General features: G+C 51.5%; 5 protein-coding genes across 8 annotated transcripts in view; 2 read left to right on the forward strand and 3 right to left on the reverse strand.

Moving 5' to 3' along the window:
* LOC308186971 (olfactory receptor 14C36-like) overlaps positions 1-19,418 on the reverse strand; it is a 232,119-nt gene that overhangs the window by 35,772 nt on the left and 176,929 nt on the right. Inside the window, exon 2 of one of the 2 annotated variants that reach the window (XM_080609127.1) lies at positions 2,867-6,041. The exons of the other annotated variant lie outside the window; for it this stretch is intronic. Coding sequence (XP_080465253.1) covers positions 5,089-6,018 — 930 coding nt within the window. The 5' untranslated portion in view covers positions 6,019-6,041 and the 3' untranslated portion in view covers positions 2,867-5,088. Of the gene's footprint in view, positions 1-2,866; positions 6,042-19,418 lie in introns of those variants that run through there. 2 annotated transcript variants of the gene reach the window in all.
* The window catches only part of LOC308186965 (olfactory receptor 14C36-like), a 149,685-nt gene that overhangs the window by 33,317 nt on the left and 96,950 nt on the right, over positions 1-19,418 (reverse strand). Inside the window, exon 1 of one of the 2 annotated variants that reach the window (XM_080609115.1) lies at positions 6,901-6,944. The exons of the other annotated variant lie outside the window; for it this stretch is intronic. The gene's annotated coding sequence lies outside the window, so the exon portion shown is untranslated. Of the gene's footprint in view, positions 1-6,900; positions 6,945-19,418 lie in introns of those variants that run through there. 2 annotated transcript variants of the gene reach the window in all.
* The window catches only part of LOC308186987 (olfactory receptor 14C36-like), a 129,267-nt gene that overhangs the window by 23,723 nt on the left and 86,126 nt on the right, over positions 1-19,418 (forward strand). The window lies entirely within an intron of this gene.
* Positions 1-19,418, reverse strand: part of LOC308186962 (olfactory receptor 14A16-like) — a 62,176-nt gene that overhangs the window by 7,779 nt on the left and 34,979 nt on the right. The gene's annotated exons all lie outside the window — the stretch shown is intronic.
* Positions 10,160-17,373, forward strand: LOC308186981 (olfactory receptor 14C36-like). The gene has a single exon (XM_080609140.1). It carries the CDS (start codon positions 13,263-13,265, stop codon positions 14,193-14,195), a length of 933 nt encoding a protein of 310 aa, XP_080465266.1. The 5' UTR covers positions 10,160-13,262; the 3' UTR covers positions 14,196-17,373.

Raw genomic sequence — 19,418 nt, forward strand, 5'->3', positions numbered from 1 at the left:
AGTGAAGGTAGACCACATCCACAGCCTTTCCCTCATCCACTAAGCGTGTCATTTTCCTTATCCCATCCCTGTACATCCAAAACTGAAGCATGCGTGAGGGGCTGGGAAAAGGACCCTGCATCCATAGAAGCCATTTGGGAAACAAAAGTTATAGGTAGGAAGTGTGATTGTGTGGAGGTGCAGAGATGATGGGCACATTGTGGAGGATGATCCTAAAGACCTTTGTGTCCTTTTCCCTCCTGGCAACAACGCCACTTCCTTCTCAAGAGCAGAGTAGACAAAAGAGGTGAGACAGATACTCTGAGACAATGAATGTCATCAGAAAGCTGATCCCAATAAGATATGTGGAGGTCAGGAGCAGCCTGGACAACAGAGATGTGAGATTTTGGGGTGGGAAGAAGAGCTTGGACAGCAGAAATTAATGATGTCATAGCGGTAAGAGGGTTCATGTAATGTTGATGCTGTGGTAACACTGACTTAAAACAGTCATGTATGGCCCTTACCTTACTTGAACCAATAATTTTAATCCCTAAACCTAAATGCTACTCCAACACTCTGACAGGAATCCATTTCTCTAATGCTTGAACGCAAATTATCACTTAAAGGAAAACTCAGGCCATACCCCTTTCCCTTACCTTTACTCTCTTGCTCACCCTGATCCCTTCCCTTAATACCAGTATTAAAATGCTCTGATTAACCCTAGACTTTGTGGCAGACCTGAAACAAAAAACCAACAAGCACACCAAAGAAAAACCATAAACAACCGAGCTTACCTAACCACAGAACTGATACACACAGAAGAACACCAAACATTCCCAGTAAAATTTTGTTCACTCTCTAACCCAGAAAGGTGAGCCCTAGTTGCTTGGGAACCCTGCCACTCTAACTTTGCTTAAACTCTAACGCAGAAATTGAAAACCAAGTCCCGGGGGGCTAGAGAGAGCTCAGCTCTGCCTCAGGATCTCCTGCCCCAGCAGGAGGAATGTGACTGGGGCAGTGACTGGGAGGTCACTTCTGTCTCTGCAGCTGATAGGGCAGCAGCAGGAACGTGTCACGCAAAGGGACTGTGAGGTGCCTTGTGTCTGGAGGTGGCAGGTCAGCCTTGGCTTCTCCCTGGGATGTGCACTTTGGGGCTGACATCTGCCAGTGGCCCTGCTAGGCCAGCAGAAGGCCCCTGCTTGGCATGCTGCCTGTGGGATCCCCTCTGCCTCCATGCCCAGGAGGACACAGACAGAAAGAAGGCCCGCACAGGGGTTGTCCTGTCCCTTCTGCTTGAGGCCAGGACTGGACAGCAGGAGGCACAAGGCTTGGCTGTGTCTAGCCAAGAAGCTGCAAGGCCAGCAGCAGGCCCAGGCCTTGGGAGATGCTGGTGAGGTGACTTCTGTCTGCTTGGCTGACAGGCCGCAAGGAGCCTGGTGGGTTGGGATGCCTACTTCAGGAGTGGTTTCCACCCTGATGGAGCTTTCTTTGGTAGTAGGAAAGGGCAGAAGAGAAAAAACTGCCACAAAGTGCGCCTTGGAACGTTGGCACTGGCCACGAGGTGGAAGAAATGTCCGTGAAAGAGTCGTGCTGTGGTGACAGAGGTCACCGAAAGGGAGTCTGTGAACAGACCCACGCTTTTTGTTCATCAAGGAACAGCTGATGAGGGTTGATGAGACATGGGTGAGATGATGGAAAGTCCTGGATGAGAGCAAGGTGGTGGACAGAGATGGGTGTCTGCAGGCTTCAAGGAAACAGGGCAAAGAGTGGGACAGCATAGGAAAGCCTGCAGAGGAGAAGGCAGAGGGTGCTGGCAGAAACGGGAGGCCCCAACAGCCCTGACGTTTTTGTCCCTTTGGCTAGAGCTTCTGAGGAGACGAGATACAGTCATTGCAATGGGACCTCACTGCTTCCTTGATACCCTGTGCAGGGTTGGGGAGGTGTCCTAATGAAGTTCTTGTCGTGGCATCACACTGCCCACCACATCATACAGACCCCAAGAAGAGCCCTGAGCCAGACGTGGGGGTGCAGGATCTCCCCTCCCAGGGGCTGGGGTCAGGCCTTGGCCCTTCAGCTTCACCAAAATCAAGCAAAACTTTTCTCAGCACAGCGCTTTGCCTGTCTGTAATCATGGCTTCCAATTATCTGCCCTAACAAGTCCCTGGGGAGGCTTTGTTAGTAACAGCCCTCAGTGGGGCCCATTAATACTCCAAGTCACTTCAGCTTTTCCTTCTGACTTTACCTTCTCAAGCAGTTACATCACTCTCCTCTCAGTACCTGAGCTTCATAGACTGAGCACCAAAATACACCATGGAACTCATTAAAAGAGAGAAAGTCCTAGGCAGCCATACATCTCCCACAGTTTCCTTCACGTCTTCAAGACTTGTAGAGCTAATTGGAGAGCTTTCATGGTATAGCTAAGGAGGAAGATTTCAAAGAGCATCTAATAGAAATCTTTCCTCATTTTAAAGGCTGAATTTCGTACCATTTCAGTTTAGAGCATCATTCTCCTATAGATATTGGTCTAGGTTTTCTCCTTTGGATCCCTGCCTAGTGTAGGAAGAGCAGGTTTTTTCCTATTGAAAAGCAAAGAATAGGAAACCATGCTGCAATTTTCAAAAAAAAAAACAACCAATGTTCGTGTTCCTCATTTTGTTGCCTCCAGTGATGTTTACCTTCCCTAAAGGATGACTCTACATGATGTATTTTACACTGATTAATAGGAAATTTAAAATAATAGTGTTAATATTAACCCATATCATAGTAATTCAATGAGAAACGACGAGTTTCTCGCTAAGGAAACCATTAGACAGACTACTGAGAGATGGGCGAGGTGGAACTCACTGAAACTCAAAGCAGCAACTGGGTTGGTAAGAGCAGTCTGAATGATCCAAGAGTAAGGGGAGGGCAAAGCAGGAGACCCATGGGAAGTGCATAGATCCAGACAGGCAGCTGGAAAGGGGACATTCAGCAGGGTGTTGTGGTTTAATATGGTAGGCAGCTAAACACCACAGAGCTGTCTCTGTAATCAAGTCAGGTTTTGTGCCTGGAAGATGAGGGAGCACACCATGACAGACAAAGTGATGACAATGCAAGTACAGGTGAACACCAGTATTTCTTCTCCTGTGAAGAATATACATCCTGAAAATTCACTTTTCTTCATGATAAAAATTATCATTCACATGAGATATTTAATGGAAGGGGTTGAATCGTTTGAGCTGATGAGTAGTTGCTTTATTAGTTAAGTACTAAAAAAATTACAGGGTATTCAGGCAGAGCTTTGCTGTCTGACAATAAGCATAACCAGGGAAAACCTCCTGTGGTCCCATTCTGTTTGAGGCACTTCCCTGGACCAGCAGATGTCAGAAAAGACCTGCAGGAGACCGGAGCCCTTTGGGAAAATCAGGTGGAGCCAGGTGGAGTTCCCAGGGCACCTCCACTGCCAGCAGTGGTCTTTGTCCCTGTAACTGCAGCCCAGCCCGGCCCAGGAAACCCCTTCAAAGACAACACCCTTCTTCAGTGGGTTCCTGGGACTAACCTAAATCTGAAATGGACATTGGAAACCCGTGATGCTCTCCTTTATACCTACGAGACACTTGAACATCCGTTTCCATTCCTGGGTCATCTTTAGCAAATTCTGGCTGAAAAAATCAAGTATAGCTTGCTTCAAATGGCTGAGGCAGAACCCATCAGCTTGCCCCACTTTGGAAATAATCCCTATCCAGCTCAGGTTTTGAAAGTGAAAAATGTCAAATGACCCGTCAGGTCAATGCGCAGATGAAGGGAAAGTCACACATATTGTGCTGGAGTGCCAGAAGGCAAAAAGCACTGCACTGTGCCTCAGAGTAATCAAGGAGACCTAATCCAGTTCATCTGTGAGATAAAGCAGAGTGAAGGATGTTGAGTTGTGTCCTAATGTGAAGAAGGATGTACATCACTGGTGAAGGAGCTGTCTTTTTGTGCCATCACCAATGCAAATTACACAAGAACTACATCAAACAAAGGTAACCTGTCCCACCCAGGCCCTGTCACACCACGGGGCAGCGGAGGGACCTTTTTCACTTTCAGCCTCTTCTTCAGAGAGGCTTTGCCCTCTTCCTGCGCACCACGGGGCAGAGCCTGGCCCTGGACGCTGCGTGAGCACCGTGCAGGTCGTGGCAGGCTGCGGTGAGGGGACGAATGCCCTGGGCCCCCTTCCTGTTCTGCCCAGGCCAGCAAGGGCCCCGAGCGGCCTCGTGTCCCCTGCCCCTGCAGCTCGGGGCTCCCTTCCCCAGCCCTGGCTCTGCAGCACCAAGCCCTGCTGGGAGCCCTCCCCTGCATGCTGCCACCGCTCCCTGACGCTGCTGGTGCCCTCTGCCGGGCACTGCCCAGCCCAGCCCAGCCCCTGCCCACCTCTCCCCACCTCCCGGACCTTGCCTGGTCACCCAGTCTTGGCCCTTTCCTACAGTTCACTGAAGGCCTCTGAGACCTTTGTGCTGTGGCCTCGCTGTGTGTCCTGGCATTGCAGAGCTCCCATCAGCCCGTGCATCCTTTGGCTTAGCTTTACTGGGAAGACCCACTCACTGCCCACCCAACACAAGGCACACGGCATCCCAGGAGAACCCTTAGGATATCCTGGTGGCTCCCGATACCTCCCTGTTGCCGCCAGCCCTGTCACGTTTCAATCCCAGGAAGCTGCTTCTTGACCAGTCAGGGCCTCCAGGGACACTGGGAATCCACCAGTGATGACTCAGTCCAGCTCTGGCTCCCTCATCTCCCACCCCGTGCCCTCGTGCCCCTGTGTCCAGGAGACACCCAAGCACAAGAGTGAAGCCTTGAGCCTGGCATTCCCTGAGCGTCTTCTGCACTCCAGTTTGGGAAGAAGAGCCCTGAGCACTGAGCAACTTCACTTTTATTAACAAGATGCCACAATGGAGGCCAGGTGTCATTTAGGAATAAACACATTCAGAGAAAGCCTCTGAGTCACACAGAGGGTTGGTCATCTGGAAAAGAGGATTGAAAGCAAATATTTATCTGCAAACAGTATTTTAAAAAATACTGAACTAAAGGTCACAAATTGCCTGAGATTAACTTGAGTTAAAGTAGAAAAGGGAGATAGCCAATTCATTGCTAAGTAAATATTACCACTAGAATCATTTTCTTCAGTGTGTCTTTCAGGTCCTGGTTCCTCATGCTGTAGATGAGGGGGCTCACTGCTGGAGGTACTACTACATATAAAACTGCCACCACCAGGTCCAGGGATGGTGAGGAGATGGAGGGGGGCTTCAGGTAGGCAGACATGGCAGTGCTGACAAACAGGGAGACCACGGCCAGGTGAGGGAGGCACGTGGAAAAGGCTTTGTGCCGGCCCTGCTCAGAGGGGATCCTCAGCACCGCCCTGAAGATCTGCACATAGGACAAAACAATGAAAACAAAACAACCAAAGACTAAAGAAACACTAAACACAAGTGCCCCAACTTCCCTGAGGTAGGCATCTGAGCAGGAGAGCTTGAGGATCTGGGGGATTTCACAGAAGAACTGGTCCACAGCATTGCCTTGGCAGAGGGGCAGGGAAAAGGTAGTGGCCGTGTGCAGGACAGCACTGAGAAAGGCACTGCCCCAGGCAGCTGCTGCCATCTGGGCACAAGCTCTGCTGCCCACGAGGCTCCCGTAGTGCAGGGGCTTGCAGATGGCAACGTAGCGGTCATAGGACATGCTGGTGAGAATGGAATACTCTGCTACAACGAAGAAGACAGAAAAGAAGACCTGTGCAACACACCCTTGATAGGAGATGGCCCTGGTGTCCCAGAGGGCATTGGCCATGGCTTTGGGGAGAGTGGTGGAGATGCAGCCCAGGTCGAGGAGGGCGAGGTTGAGGAGGAAGAAGTACATGGGGGTGTGGAGGCGGTGGTCGCAGGCTACGGTGGTGAGGATGAGGCCGTTGCCCAGGAGGGCAGCCAGGTAGATGCCCAGGAAGAGCCCGAAGTGCAGGAGCTGCAGCTCCCGCGTGTCTGCGAATGACAGCAGGAGGAACTCACTCACAGAGCTGCTGTTGGGCATTTGCTGGTTCTGGGCATGGGGTTCTGACCAAGGAGGGAAAAGGCAGTAAGAAAATACAACAGAATTATCTGATAATATGTGATTCAGTTTCAGCCTCTTAACCACACATTATGCAGGTCCCTTTCATGACCTCTGACTGGGGCGTCCTGAGGCTGTCCCTGGAAGCAGGGCACTCTGCTGTGGGCAGTGTAGTTAACAGTCCTTACCTATAAAAAGAAGTAAAGAGGAACATGGAGTATTCTCAGATTAATTTAACTCTTGATGTGAACAAATTTTTACTCCCAAGTCCCCTAATGGCAGAGAAGGGATGTGGTGATTTCTTTTCCTATACTGTCATTCCTGCTGCACTTCAAGTGAAACCTTGTGGATCCTCAGTGTCACAGATACTGTTCCTCTAGTGCAGAGTGTACTTCAGAGAGCACAGCCAGTCTGTCCATGAGTTCTGGTCTCAGCTGCCCCTTGCTGGTGGGAGAGGAGAGCAGCGATTGTCCCAGGGAGGTGCCTGAGCCCTCCCTCGCACAGCATTTCTGGCAGCAGCTCCCTCTCACCGCCTGCCCATGTCCCTGCCTGGAGCCAGATCAGTGTCAGATCAGTTAAATCCTGAGGGGAGCACAAACATGAAGTTGGTGCAGTCTTTAAACTGAGGTGACTGTAGGGACTTTATGAATTTCATCGCTTCCATACTGAAATCTCAGTGCAATGCTCTAGGAGTTTCAGTCTCCTGTACAATCCTCACAAATTACCATGAAACCTTCCTCCCCTGCACTGCAGTAACGTGAAAGCACAGACTATAGAAAAAATCTTACCCTTCAGGTAACCCCTGTCTTAGCCTTCCTCCTTAAATGTCCAATCATAAATGTCATTATCTAAAGCATTTTGTACTCATTTCTGGAGAAACAGAGAGACCCATCCTGACACATGCTATCAGCCATTGGATGTGCCAGCTGTAGAAGACCCCTCTGGCAACCCCACCTGCATGGCCCTGCTGCCAGAGACTCACAGTGCCAAGAGCCTGCAGATCTGTCCTGCCACACGCTGCCCTCTGTTGCTGCGCTCCTCACTGCCTCCAAGCTCTCTCTCCTTCTCTCCTCTCCCCGTGCCAGCTGCGGTCAGAGCCGCCAGCCCTGCTGCGCTGTGCACAGGAGCTGCTCCTGGGCACAGCTGTCTCTCTGCACCAGGGCCCTCTTGCCACGAGCTCTCTCTGTCCCACGAGCCCGGCCCAGCTCAGCACCAGACGCCCAGCCCAAGGCATTGGAATCCCCCCTCGGGGGGCTTTGCTGGGGAGCCCACGAACCTCAGGCACTGAGAGACAATTGAAGACATCTCTCAAGAAGTCCAAGTCAGAGGCAAGTTTCCTGCAGTGTCCCCCTGAGGGCCAGCACTGACACAGCCTCCCTTGGAGCTCGTTAGAGCAGAGCATTGGAGGCAGGGAGGACAAATACAGAAAGACAATGTCAAGCCACACTGATGTGTAGGAAATCTGGATGTGTTTCACCAAGCACAAGGGCCAGGCCTTGACCCCCAGTCCCTGGGAAGGGAGATCCTTTCCCTTCACACACTGCTCAGGACTCTTCCTGGGGCAGGAGGAGATGGGGATGCGCATGGCCAAGTGCAGGAGAATGGTACGAGCCCTGCCTGGTTCATGGGTGGGGGCGAGGAGGCAATGAGGCCCTGGTGCTTTACCGATAAGCTGTCTCCTCCTAGGCCTCAGTGGCAGAGACAACAACCAGAGCCATGGACACAAAGCCCTGGGTCCTGTTGGGACTTTCACCCTTGTCACAGCCTTCTGTCCTGTCTACACCAGGCTGTCCTAGGGACTCCCAGGCCTGCACATCTTTACCTGCTGGCTGCAAGCCCTTGTCCATGTGGTATCTCACAGGATCTGAGCTGAGTCTGATAACTCAGATCTTCTTGGTGGCCATGCTCCTCGTAAGGCAGCTCTGTAGGAAGCTGGCCTGGTTCCTGGGGAGCAGCACCACTGCTCGTATGGCATCCCTCGTGGTGCCCAGGCCCTCCTCCTCCTGGGCACTGCTCACTCAGCAGGGTCCCAGTCTGCCCTGATGTGTGGGGTTCCTCTTCCTCTGCTGCAGGACTGGGCTCTTCTCCTTGTAAATGCCAAGTGGTTTTTGTAGGCCAAATCCTGCAGTTTCTCAAGGCTCCCCTGGACAGATGCTCCATTCTGTCAGCTGTTAATGTCTGCAGGCAGATGGCTCACCCCGATTATGCCGTCTCTTACAAGGTAACAGCAGCAGGAATTTGCAGGACAGTTTGGACGATACGGCAGCAACCAGTTGAATGGAATTACATTACAGAATCACAGAAGGGTACGAGATGGAAAGCTGCCAGACTCCACTTCTTCTGTGCTTCGTTCTCATGCATGCTGTTATTTTGTCTGGAACTGTGTCCTATATACAAACACTGCACCAAACCAGCTAATAGGAAGAAAATTAAGTCTATCCCAGCCAAAACGAGGACGATATCTACCCCATATTCCACACCATCTGCATCGTGCTCAGCTCCAGTACTTTCTAATTAATCTCCACCACCTTTTCTCTTTTGATACACACACAGAGATATCATGCCCTTAGTCTGGGGGTGTCCTGGAGTTGGCTAGAATCAAGTTAATTTTCCTCCTAGCAGCTGGTATGATGCTGTGTTTTGCATTTAGCATGAGAAGAATGATGATCACACACTGATGGCTTAGTTGTTGCCCAGCAGTGGAGGGCTGGGGGTGCCTGAGGAGCTGGGGGGGACAGAAGCAGGACAGCTGACCCCAAGTGGCCAAAGGGATGTTCCATACCGCAGCCGTCATGCTGAACCATCAATATCGGGTGGCTGGCCAGGGTAGGGGGTACCACTGCCGCGGGACAGGCAATCACCATCATGATCATCATCATCATTGTTCGTATTATTTGTCTTCCCTTAAACTGTCTTTATCTCAACCCATGATTATTATTTATTTTTTCCCCCCTCTTCATTCTCTCCTGCATCCGCTGGGGGCGTAGCAGGGTGTGTGTGTGAGGGAATGGCTGTGTGGTGCTGAGCTGCCTGCCGGGTTAAACCACTCTCTTTTTGGTGCCCGACATGGAGCACAAACTTTGAGCCAATGACAGATCTCACCACAGTATGTTAAAAGAAAGCCTTTATAAGCAAGAGTTGATTTTAATAGTTGCTGATCACAAAGATGATTTTCTTTCTTTTTTTTTTTTTTTTTTTTTTTTAATCTCAGGTCTGTTGTGCTCAATTTCAGATCTGTGTTGTACAGCACATGACTTCCTGTATGTCTCCCCTGTCATGCTGTTTATCTTTTCTGATGGCTGCTTCAAGTTTATTCTTTTCTTGTATCGTGTAACACTGGCTTATGATATGATAAAATTCCTGGTCATGAAACTAATCTGGTACTTGTACTCAGCATTGCCATTACCTCAGTACCTTGGGAGCCATCTCTCAGAAACTATTAAGAATTACACTCTTGACCTTTTCTCCTCAGGAAACCAAGCCATGGGGGAGACAAGGGGAGGACATTTTTCCCCACTGCTTCACTCTCCCTTTCTCCTTCACCTCCCCCTTCTCCTCCAGGCTAATTACACTAGCTCTTCAAAGCTTTGAATATCCTTGGGATGGTCAAACCAACGTGTTCCTTTTGTTATGTCTCCTGAATGTGTTTCAGAAATACTTAAGCATGCCATCCCGAGATGTGTCCAGAGGCAGGAGAGCTAGGAGTGGCAGGGAGTGTGGGAGGATCTGGGCAGGCACCTAGAGCAGGGGGCACCTCCAAAGCTTTGGAACTTCACCTCTGAGCAAACATAGAATCCTAAAAACTGGTTAAATGCTTGGAAAAGTGGTGTTATCACCCTGGCATTTCCAAAGAGACACATACCTCTGCAGTGTGCTGGCTCTTGGCCTATGCTTACAGAGCCACAATCAATGCCACTCCAACCTCTGTGACAAGCCCTGCAGCCACTCCCACCCCTCTGACAGACCCTGCAGCCACTACAGCATCTGCAAAATGCCCTGCAGCAACTCCAGCTCCTTTTATGGGCCCTGTGTCTGGGCCAGAGAAGCAACCTCTCTCTGTATCAGTTGCTCCTATATGCAAGAAAAAACAATGGATGTGAAGGTCATTTGTTTTTTAAGAAAGGAAAGAAACTCCTACCTAGCCAAGAAAGGAGGAGAAAGAAGATGAGGCAGGCTTCAGAAAAGCTGGGCCATCATGTGAGTAGGAGGATGAAGAGGAAGAGGTCCTAAGAGCATCAGTAATCACGCGATCCCTATCCCTATGCTGCTCTGGTGCTGGGAGAAACGGGGCCCCTCCCTGGACTCAGAGGGCAGGAAAGGAGAGATGGTGGGTACACACGATGTGTCACCCTGTGGTTTCACCTGTGTGACCATGGAGAGGACATGAGAAAGTGGGATGGAAAATCTGCCTCAACCCTAGAGGCACGGGTATGTGAGTGGCAAGGAACAACAATCCCTAAAAGGGTATGGGTGGGCTTTTGGCACAGCTGCCTTGGAGACGGAGGACATGATGCTGTTGTCTGCCTTGCCTTGGTCTCTCACAGGACCCTTCTGTTGTGGGGTTGATGAGGGCTGAAGGACAGCTGGTGCCAATCACTGCCACAGCCGTGCACCTCAGTCAGTAGAGCACCAACCGAGTCCGCTGACAGAGGATTGTCGTGGCCTGAAGGAAGTCATGCAGTGCTGAGTGCTGCCATGCCGGACACGGTAGAGCTTCCATACAAACCAGGATCAAAGGCACCCAAGCGTTTTGCCACAACTGATATCGCTAATGCATTTTTCTTCATCCGTTTGCCAGCAGAGGGAAGGCCACAGCTTGCTTTCAACCTGGCATTGACTGCCCCAGGGCAGGAAACTCAGCCCTACCATTTGCCATGGACTGATCCAGAGTGCCCTGGAAGAGGAGGAAGCTCCTGAACACCTGCGGTACATCGATGGCATCGTTGTGTGGGGTGACAGAGCAGAGGAAGTGTTTGAGAAAGGGAAGAAAATACTCCAAATTCCTCTGAAAGCTGATTTTGCACTGAAAGAAATGAAGGTCAAGGGACGTGCACAAGAGATCCTGCTGCAGGCTGGCCAGGGTCCAGCGGACCAATGCTCAGGGACAGGCTGAGCATCGGTGAGGGGCTTCTCAGCGATTGCGTGGTTCATCACTTGCTTTTCACATACTATTATTCTTCTTGTTATTATTGTTATTGTTATTATTACTATTTTATCTTATTTTTCTGTCTTTCCAAATTTTAAATCAATCATTATTGTCTGGGCCCTTGTGCTTAGTGACACACATCCAGTTTTCCTACACATCAGGGTCACCTTCACACTGCCTTTGTCTGCTTGTCCTCACTGCCTCCAATGCTCCGATCTAATGAGCTCCAAGGGAGGCTGTGTCAGTGCTGGCCCTCAGGGGGACACTGCAGGAAACTTGCCTCTGACTTGGACTTGTTGAGAGATGTCTTCAATTGTCTCTCAGTGCCTGAGCTTCGTGGGTTCATCACCGAAACCCCCCGAGGGGGGATTCCAATGCCTTGGGCTGGGCGTGTGGTGCTGAGCTGGGCCGGGCTCGTGGGACAGAGAGAGCTCGTGGCAAGAGGGCCCTGGTGCAGAGAGACAGCTGTGCCCAGGAGCAGCTCCTGTGCACAGCGCAGCAGGGCTGGGGGCTCTGACCGCAGGTGGCACAGGGAGAGGAGAGAAGGAGAGAGGGCTTGGAGGCAGTGAGGAGCGCAGCAACAGAGGGCAGCGTGTGGCAGGACAGATCTGCAGGCTCTTGGCACCGTGAGTCTCTGGCAGCAGGGCCATGCAGGTGGGGTTGCCAGAGGGGTCTTCTACAGCTGGCACATCCGATGCCTGACAGCATCTGTCGGGATGGGTCTCTCTTTCTCCAGCGAGGAGTAGAAGATGCTCTACAGAATGGCATTTCTAAGAGGAAATTTTAAGAGTATGACTGAGGCTAAGTTTTTCTGAAGGGAAAGTCTTTTTTGGATTCTGCGTTTTAATATACCTTCAGTGGAGGGGAATCTGAGTGAATCTGAATACACGGCCTGTGGGATGGAATCTATGAGTGTAGACAGGGAGGAGACATGGGGACACAGAAGTGGCTCTTAGCAGGGACACGGGCAGGCAGCAGGGACATGGGCAGGCGGTGAGAGGGAGCTGCTGCCAGAAATGCTGTGCGAGGGAGGGCTCAGGCACCTCCCTGCCATCCCCTGCAGGGCAGGCGCCTTCCCTGGGACACCCCCTGCTCTCCTCTGCCACCAGCACAGCCTCTGCCCTCAAGCCCCCGCTGTCCCCAGCAGGAGCTGCCTCCTCTGCAGGCAGAGCTGCAGCACAGGAGGGTGTGCTGAGTGTCCGTCTGTCCCTCCCTGGCCTTGCCTCCCCTGGCAGCAGCACGCTGCCATTCCTGCTGGCTTCTCCACCTGGCCGTGCTGCTGCTGCTCTTGTTCCCAGGCTGCCTGGGGATGGGGGTTTCACCTGCCCATGGAGTGAGCCCTCGGGGTGCTTGGGGGAAGGGGAGTACGGGGACAGGGTGAGGGGTCTGGAGATGGGCACGTGGAGCCTCGCTTCTTCTTCCCTCAACAGTTTCCAGGTTCTTCTCAGGACAGCCTCTGAAGGCGATTGTCCTGTATCTCAAAGAGATGCCAGCACAGCTCAGACCAGCACTGATGGACAGACTGGCTGTCATCTCTGTGGGACGCTCTGCACTAAAGGGACAGTCTCTTTGCCTCTGAGGATCCAAAAGGTTTTGCTTGGAGTGCAGCAGAACGCCGAGGATTTGTGCCTTAGAATCACTCCTCAGGTGTGGTGGGGCAGCTAAAATGAAAAATAGAAAACAAATAATTAAATAACTAAATCTCCACACCTCTGGTCTGCAGTTGGGTGAACTAGGAGCAAAACTGTGGAAATCTCTTTGATATCAGTAGTAAAGGGAATCTGAGACTACCCCATGTTCCTACCTGTTCCTACCATGTTACTACCATGTTACTACCATGCTACTACCTCTGGCTACAGTGCAGGACTGATTCTTGCATTGCCCACAGATGAGTCCCCTGCTCCCAGAGACACTCCCAGGCAGAATCAATGAAAGAGACCTTCAAAATATCTGCCTAGAAATGGGCAATTTTTGGTGATTTTAAGTGAGAAAATACAAAGAGTTTTCCTCTGATATGCTTGTGGTACATTATCACTGCCTCTGTCCTCCTTGTACAGGACCTCATGACCAGAATTAGCAGATGTCCAACAGCAGCTCCATCACTGAGTTCCTCCTGCTGGCATTCGCAGACACGCGGGAGCTGCAGCTCCTGCACTTCGGGCTCTTCCTGGGCATCTACCTGGCTGCCCTCCTGGGCAACGGCCTCATCCTCACCGCCGTAGCCTGCGACCACCGCCTCCACACCCCCATGGACTTCTTCCTCCTCAACCTCGCCCTCCTCGACCTGGGCTGCATCTCCACCACTCTCCCCAAAGCCATGGCCAATGCCCTCTGGGACACCAGGGCCATCTCCTATCAAGGGTGTGCTGCACAGGTCTTTCTGTCTGTCTTCTTGATTACAGCAGAATTTTATGTTCTCACCATCATGTCCTACGACCGCTACGTTGCCATCTGCAAGCCCCTGCACTACGGGAGCCTTGTGGGCAGCAGAGCTTGTGCCCAGATGGCAGCAGCTGCCTGGGGCAGTGGCTTTCTCAATGCTCTCCTGCACATGGCCACTACATTTTCCCTGCCCCTCTGCCAAGGCAATGCTGTGGACCAGTTCTTCTGTGAAATCCCCCAGATCCTCAAGCTCTCCTGCTCAGATACCTACCTCAGGGAGGTTGGGCTTACTGCAATCGGCTTCTGTGTAGGTATTGGTTGCTTTGTTTTCATTGTGCTGTCCTATGTGCAGATCTTCAGGGCAGTGTTGAGGATCCCCTCTGAGCAGGGCCTGCACAAAGCTTTTTCCACGTGCCTCCCCCACGTGGCCGTGGTCTCCCTGTTTGTCAGCACTGTCCTGTTTGCCTACCTGAAGCCCCCCTCCATCTCCTCCCCATCCAGGGACCTGGTGTTGTCATTTCTGTACTCGGTGGTGCCTCCAGCAGTGAACCCCCTCATCTACAGCATGAGGAACCAGGAGCTCAATCATGCACTGAAGAAACTGTTTCAGTTGTCTTCCAGAAGCAATTAGCTGCTGCTCTGCTGTTGCAATGGGAAAAACTCATGAAAAAAACCACGGTGTGAGACACAGCCTTGCAGTGCCAGGTACCAGGTCCACCAATGCTGGCCCCAAACTGTGAGAAAAATTTAAAAATGTTATGTACAGAAGGAGAGAAGGTGGATCCTGATGATACAGGACTGCAGGCACCTCTGGGCAGTACGGACACTGACCTGTGGTCTCAAGGCTCCCTGGGTGGGGAATAGAAGAAAGAGGCCAGTGCCTGTCCTGTGCCACCTCCCCGCCAGCCCTGCCCTCCCACAGGTGGAGTATTTCTCCCTTACTCGCGCACCAGCAGCGCTTTGCCTCCTCCTCCTCCACAGGGAGATGAGCCACAGGTCTGGTGTGTGTGAGGGAGAGCAGACCTGAGCAGAAAAAAAGCCATTTTCATGGCACTGGGGTATCTGAATGGTCCAGCCCCTGTGGCTGGGTCTGTTCTCTGCAGCAAAGGGCTGTCACCAAGCCCCAGGTCTGTGGTTGATGCTCAGGACCTAGGAGGGTCAGCCCGCCCATGGATCGCAGCAGGAGGATGGTAGGATTCCATAGTACACAAGGACACGGACACCTCGTTGCTCTGTCTTCATGAACGTCTTTATTACAAATTGCTACAAATCCCTACCTGTAAAGCAACTACATGTTGCAAGAAACTTCTACGTTACCACTAGGAAAGCAAATATGGGCTTGTGATGCTTTCCCTAAATCGGCACCAATAAATGCTATTTGAGGTGCTACTGGTACGACACTCATGAATCCACTTGGTGGAGGGCACAAGGCAGGGCACCTTCCCCTTCTTTCTTTGGGGCCAGTCATGATAGCTCGTGAGTACCGTGAACATCATTGGGTAACCCTAACGACATGCCTCCAGACTGTGTTTCTGGCTTGTTCCAAGGGTAAACAACTAAGCAAAAGGGCACCAGAGGGCTGTTGGCATAACTGCCTTGAATAGAGAGAACGTCAAATAGTTGTCTACCTTGCCTGGTCTCGCACAGGACCCTTCTGTTGTGGGGTTGCTGAGAGCCGAAGCAGAGCAGGTGCCGATGGCTGCCACAACGGTGCACCGGCAGCAATAGCGCATTGACCTCCAAGTCCTCCAAGCTCAAGAGCTGTGTATTCCTGTGAGCAAAAAGTCAGGCAAAGGGGGCAGCAGACCTGCTTGGATGATCAAGGAGATCCTGGGGTGACTGAAATGGAAGAAGGAAGCATACATAATGTGGAAAAGGGGACAAGCCACTTGGGAAGAATACAGGGACATTGTCCGAGGATGCAGGGAAGCGACAGGGAAGTCCAAGGCCCATTTGGAGTTAAATCTTGCAAGGGGTGTCAAGGACAACAAAAAGGGCTGTTTCAAACTCATCAGTTGCAGAAGGAAGAGGAAGGAAAATGTGGGCCCACTGCTTAATGAGGTGGGTGCCCTGGTGACAAAGGACAAAGGGAAGGCAGAATTACTGAATGCCTCCTTTGCTTCAGCCTTCACTGCTAAGACCAGCCCTCTGGAATCTCTAACCTTAGAGACAAGGGAGGACCTCTGGAGAAACGAGGACTTTCCCTTGGTTGAAGAGGATCAGCTCAGAGATCTCTTAGGCAAACTTGACACCCACAAGTCCATGGACCCCGATGGGATACATCCATGAGTGCTGAGGGAGCTGGCGGATGTTACTGCTGGCCCACTCTCCATCATCTTTGAAAGGTCATGGAGAACAGGAGAGGTGCCTGAAGACTGGAAGAAAGCTCATGTCATGCTGGTCTTCAAAAAGGGCAAGAAGGAGGCCCCAGGCAACTACAGGCCGGTCAGCCTCACCTCCATCCCTGGAAAGGCGATGGAACAGCTCATCCTGGAGGTCTTCTCCAGCATGTGGAGGAGAAGAAGGTGATCGGGAGCAGTCAGCATGGGTTCACCAAGGGAAACCGTGCTTCACCAACTTTATAACCTTCTGTGATGGAATGACTAGGTGAGTGGGTGAGGGAGAGCAGTGGATGTTGTGTACCTTGACTTCAGCAAGGCTTTCAGCACTGTCTCCCATAACATCCTCACAGGCCAGCTCTGGAAGTGTGGGATGGATGAGTGGTCAGTGAGGTGGATTGTGAGCTGGCTGGATGGCAGAGTTCAGAGGGTTGTGCTTAGTGGAGCAGAGTCTAGTTGGAGGCCTGTAGCCAGCAGTGTCCCCCAGGGATCTACACTGAGTCCAGTCCTGGTCAACTTATTTGTCAATGACCTGGATGATGGAGCAGAGTGTACCCTCAGCAAGTGTAAAGATGTGTTGTGTTTCAGGTCAAAGTGCTGTGCTTCGAGTCAAAGGTCTCCTCAGGCTATCCTCAAAGCTCAACTCAAGCTCTCCTGCCCAGATGCCTACCTCAGAGAAGTTGGGTTACTTGTGTTCAGTGTCTGTTTAGCATTTGGTTGCTTTGTTTTCATTGTGCTGTCCTACGTGCAGGTCTTCAGGGCTGTGTTGAGGATGCCCTTTGAGTAGGGATGGCACAAAGCCTTTTCCACGTGCCTCCCTCACCGGGCCGTGGTCTCCCTGCACAGCATCACTGCCATGGTTGCCTGCCTGGAGCCTCCCTCCATCACCTCCCCATCCCTGGACCTGGTGGTTTCAGTTCTGTACTCAGTGTTGCCTCCAGCAGTGAAACCCTCATCTACAGCACGAGGAACAAGGAGCTACAGGAGGCACTGAGGATGTTATTCTAATATACAGCATTTCCCCATCAATGAGGTACCTGCACATCTTCCTCACATATACCCGGGCAAAGGCAGAAACACCTTTGTTCATGTATTTCAAAATTGCCTTTCAATCTTTGCAATATTATTCCAATTAAAGTATTTTTTCATCTCACTTCTATCTCACTTCTTCTAACTTTTATTTATTTATTTATTTATTTATTTTTAACCCAGAGACCTCATGTGCAGGTGCTGATATGCTCTTGGTAATTAACGAAATAAAGGAACCAGCAGGTAGTCATTTTCAGTGACTCTTCCTTCTCATGATTTCTCTTCAGGTACAGCAGAGGTTGTGGGATTGAAGAGCCCAGCTGCAATGTGGAGGAAAAGCAGAGATGTGGCTGAGGGACTCCAAGTATTTTCTGTATTAGTCTGTACCAAAAAGTTCTCCTAGGCCTCTGAATTCAGTAAAAGAGATCAAGCATGAGAAGAGCACGTACTGAGAGGAAGGCCATGAAAAGCCACCAGGACAAGGGCCATTTTCCGCCCCTGCAGGGGATTGAGCCTGGGCAAGGCCCAGCTTGGGAAGCAGCCCTGTCGGACGTTCTTGGTGGGCAGTGAGCTGGGCAGAAGACAGCCGTGTGCCCTGGCAGCACAGGAGGGAAGGCTGAGGGGCACCTCACCGCAGCCTGCCAGGAGCTGCAGGGACGTCAGGAAGAGCCCAGGGCCAGGCTCTGCCCCGTGGTGCACAGGGAGCCCTCCTCCTGCCACGCCGCGTGCGGTGGCTGCAGCAGGGGGGACCCCCAGCCAGCCCCTGCATGGGGCTCTGCCACCCGCCTCGCCCCAGCCCTCTCCAGCGCCCTCCTTGCCGCTCTCTGATGCACGCCAGCACCTCCCCGTGCGTGCCGGCCAGCACATCTGCTGAGGGCCAGTGCGGCTGCTGCAGGGGCAGGGAGCTCAGCATGGCCCTTGCAGCCCCCTGCCCTGGGCCTGCCCCTCCCCTTGCCCTCGGCCCCGGCCTTGTCTCTGCTGGCAGGAGCGCTCTTGGCATGCGCTTCCTGGCCTCCCCTCGCCTGCGCACAGCTGCTGCCCACTCAGGCTGCTGGCACAAACGTGTCCTCACAAGCAGCACCACCCCTTGGGCTGCTTCTCCTGGCCTCCCCCAGCTACTGCCTTGGCTCCTTGTCTCTGCTGGGCCCCACCTTCCACATCCAAATGCGTCCCTTGGCTGTCAGCTCCCTCTCTCCTGCCCCGTGGGGTGACAGAGCCAGAGTGGGGCTTGTTACCTTTATTTGATATAGTTTTGTGTATTTGCATTGGTGATGGCACAAAAAGACAGCTCCTTCACCAGTCATGTACATCCTTCTTCATTTTAGGACACAACTCAACGTCCTTCACTCTGCTTTATCTCACGGATGAACTGGATTAGGTCTCCTTGATTATTCTGAGGCACAATGCAATGCTTTTTGCCTTCTGCTACTGCAGCACAATATGCGTGACTTTCCCTTACTCTGTGCATTGACCTGACGGGTCATTTCACATTTTTCACTTTGAAAACCTCAGTTGGACGGGGACTATTTCCAAAGTGGGGCAAGCTGATGGGTTCCTTCTCAGCCATTTGAAGCGTGCTATACTTGAGTTTTTCATCCTGAGTCTGCTAAAGGTGACCCAGGAAGGTAAATGGATGTTCAAGTGTCTAGTAGGAATAAGGGAAAGTATCATGGGTTTCCAATGACCATTTCAAATCTAGGTCAGTCCCAGGAACCCACTGAACTAGGGTGTTGTCTTTGAAGGGGTTTCCTGTGCTGGGCTGGGCTGCAGTTACAGGGACAAAGACCACTGCTGGCAGTGGAGGTGCCCTGGGAACTCCACCTGGCTCCACCTGATTTTCCCAAAGGGCTCCGGTCTCCTGCAGGTCTTTTCTGACATCTGCTGGTGCAGGGAAGTGCCACAAACACAACGGGGCCACAGGAGGTTTTCCCTGGTTATGCTTATGGTCAGACAGCAAAGCTCTGCCTCAATACCCAGTAATTTTTTTAGTACTTAACTAATAAAAAAACTACTCATCAGCTCAAATGATTCAACCCCTTCCATTAAATGTCTCACGAAGAAGATCATGATGAAATGTGAATTTTCAGGATGTATATACATTGCGGGAGAAGAAATCCTGGTATTCACCTGTACTTGCATTGTCATCGCTTTGTCTATCATGGTGTGCTCCCTCATCTTCCAGGCACAAAACCTGACTTGATTACACAGACCCTGCTGGATGTCCCCTTTCCAGCTGCCTGTCTGGACCTATGCACTTCCCATGGTTCTCCTGCTTTGCCCTCCCCTTACTCTTGGATCATTCAGACCGCTCTCACCAACCCAGTTGCTGCTTTGAGTTTCAGTGAGTTCCACCTCGCCCATCTCTCAGCAGTCTGTCTAACGGTTTCCTTAGCAAGAAACTCATCATTTATCATTGAATTACTATGATATGGATTAATATTAACACTACTATTTAAAATTTCCTATTAATCAGTGTAAAAGACATC

The sequence above is a fragment of the Anser brachyrhynchus genome (genome assembly GCF_964034855.1).
Source record: "Anser brachyrhynchus genome assembly, contig: SCAFFOLD_56, whole genome shotgun sequence".
NCBI classification, from domain to species: Eukaryota; Metazoa; Chordata; class Aves; order Anseriformes; family Anatidae; genus Anser; species Anser brachyrhynchus.

Excerpts from the sequence above, each read along its gene's own strand:
- LOC308186981 (XM_080609140.1), top strand. The coding sequence starts at position 13,263 with ATGTCCAACAGCAGCTCCATCACTGAGTTCCTCCTGCTGGCATTCGCA.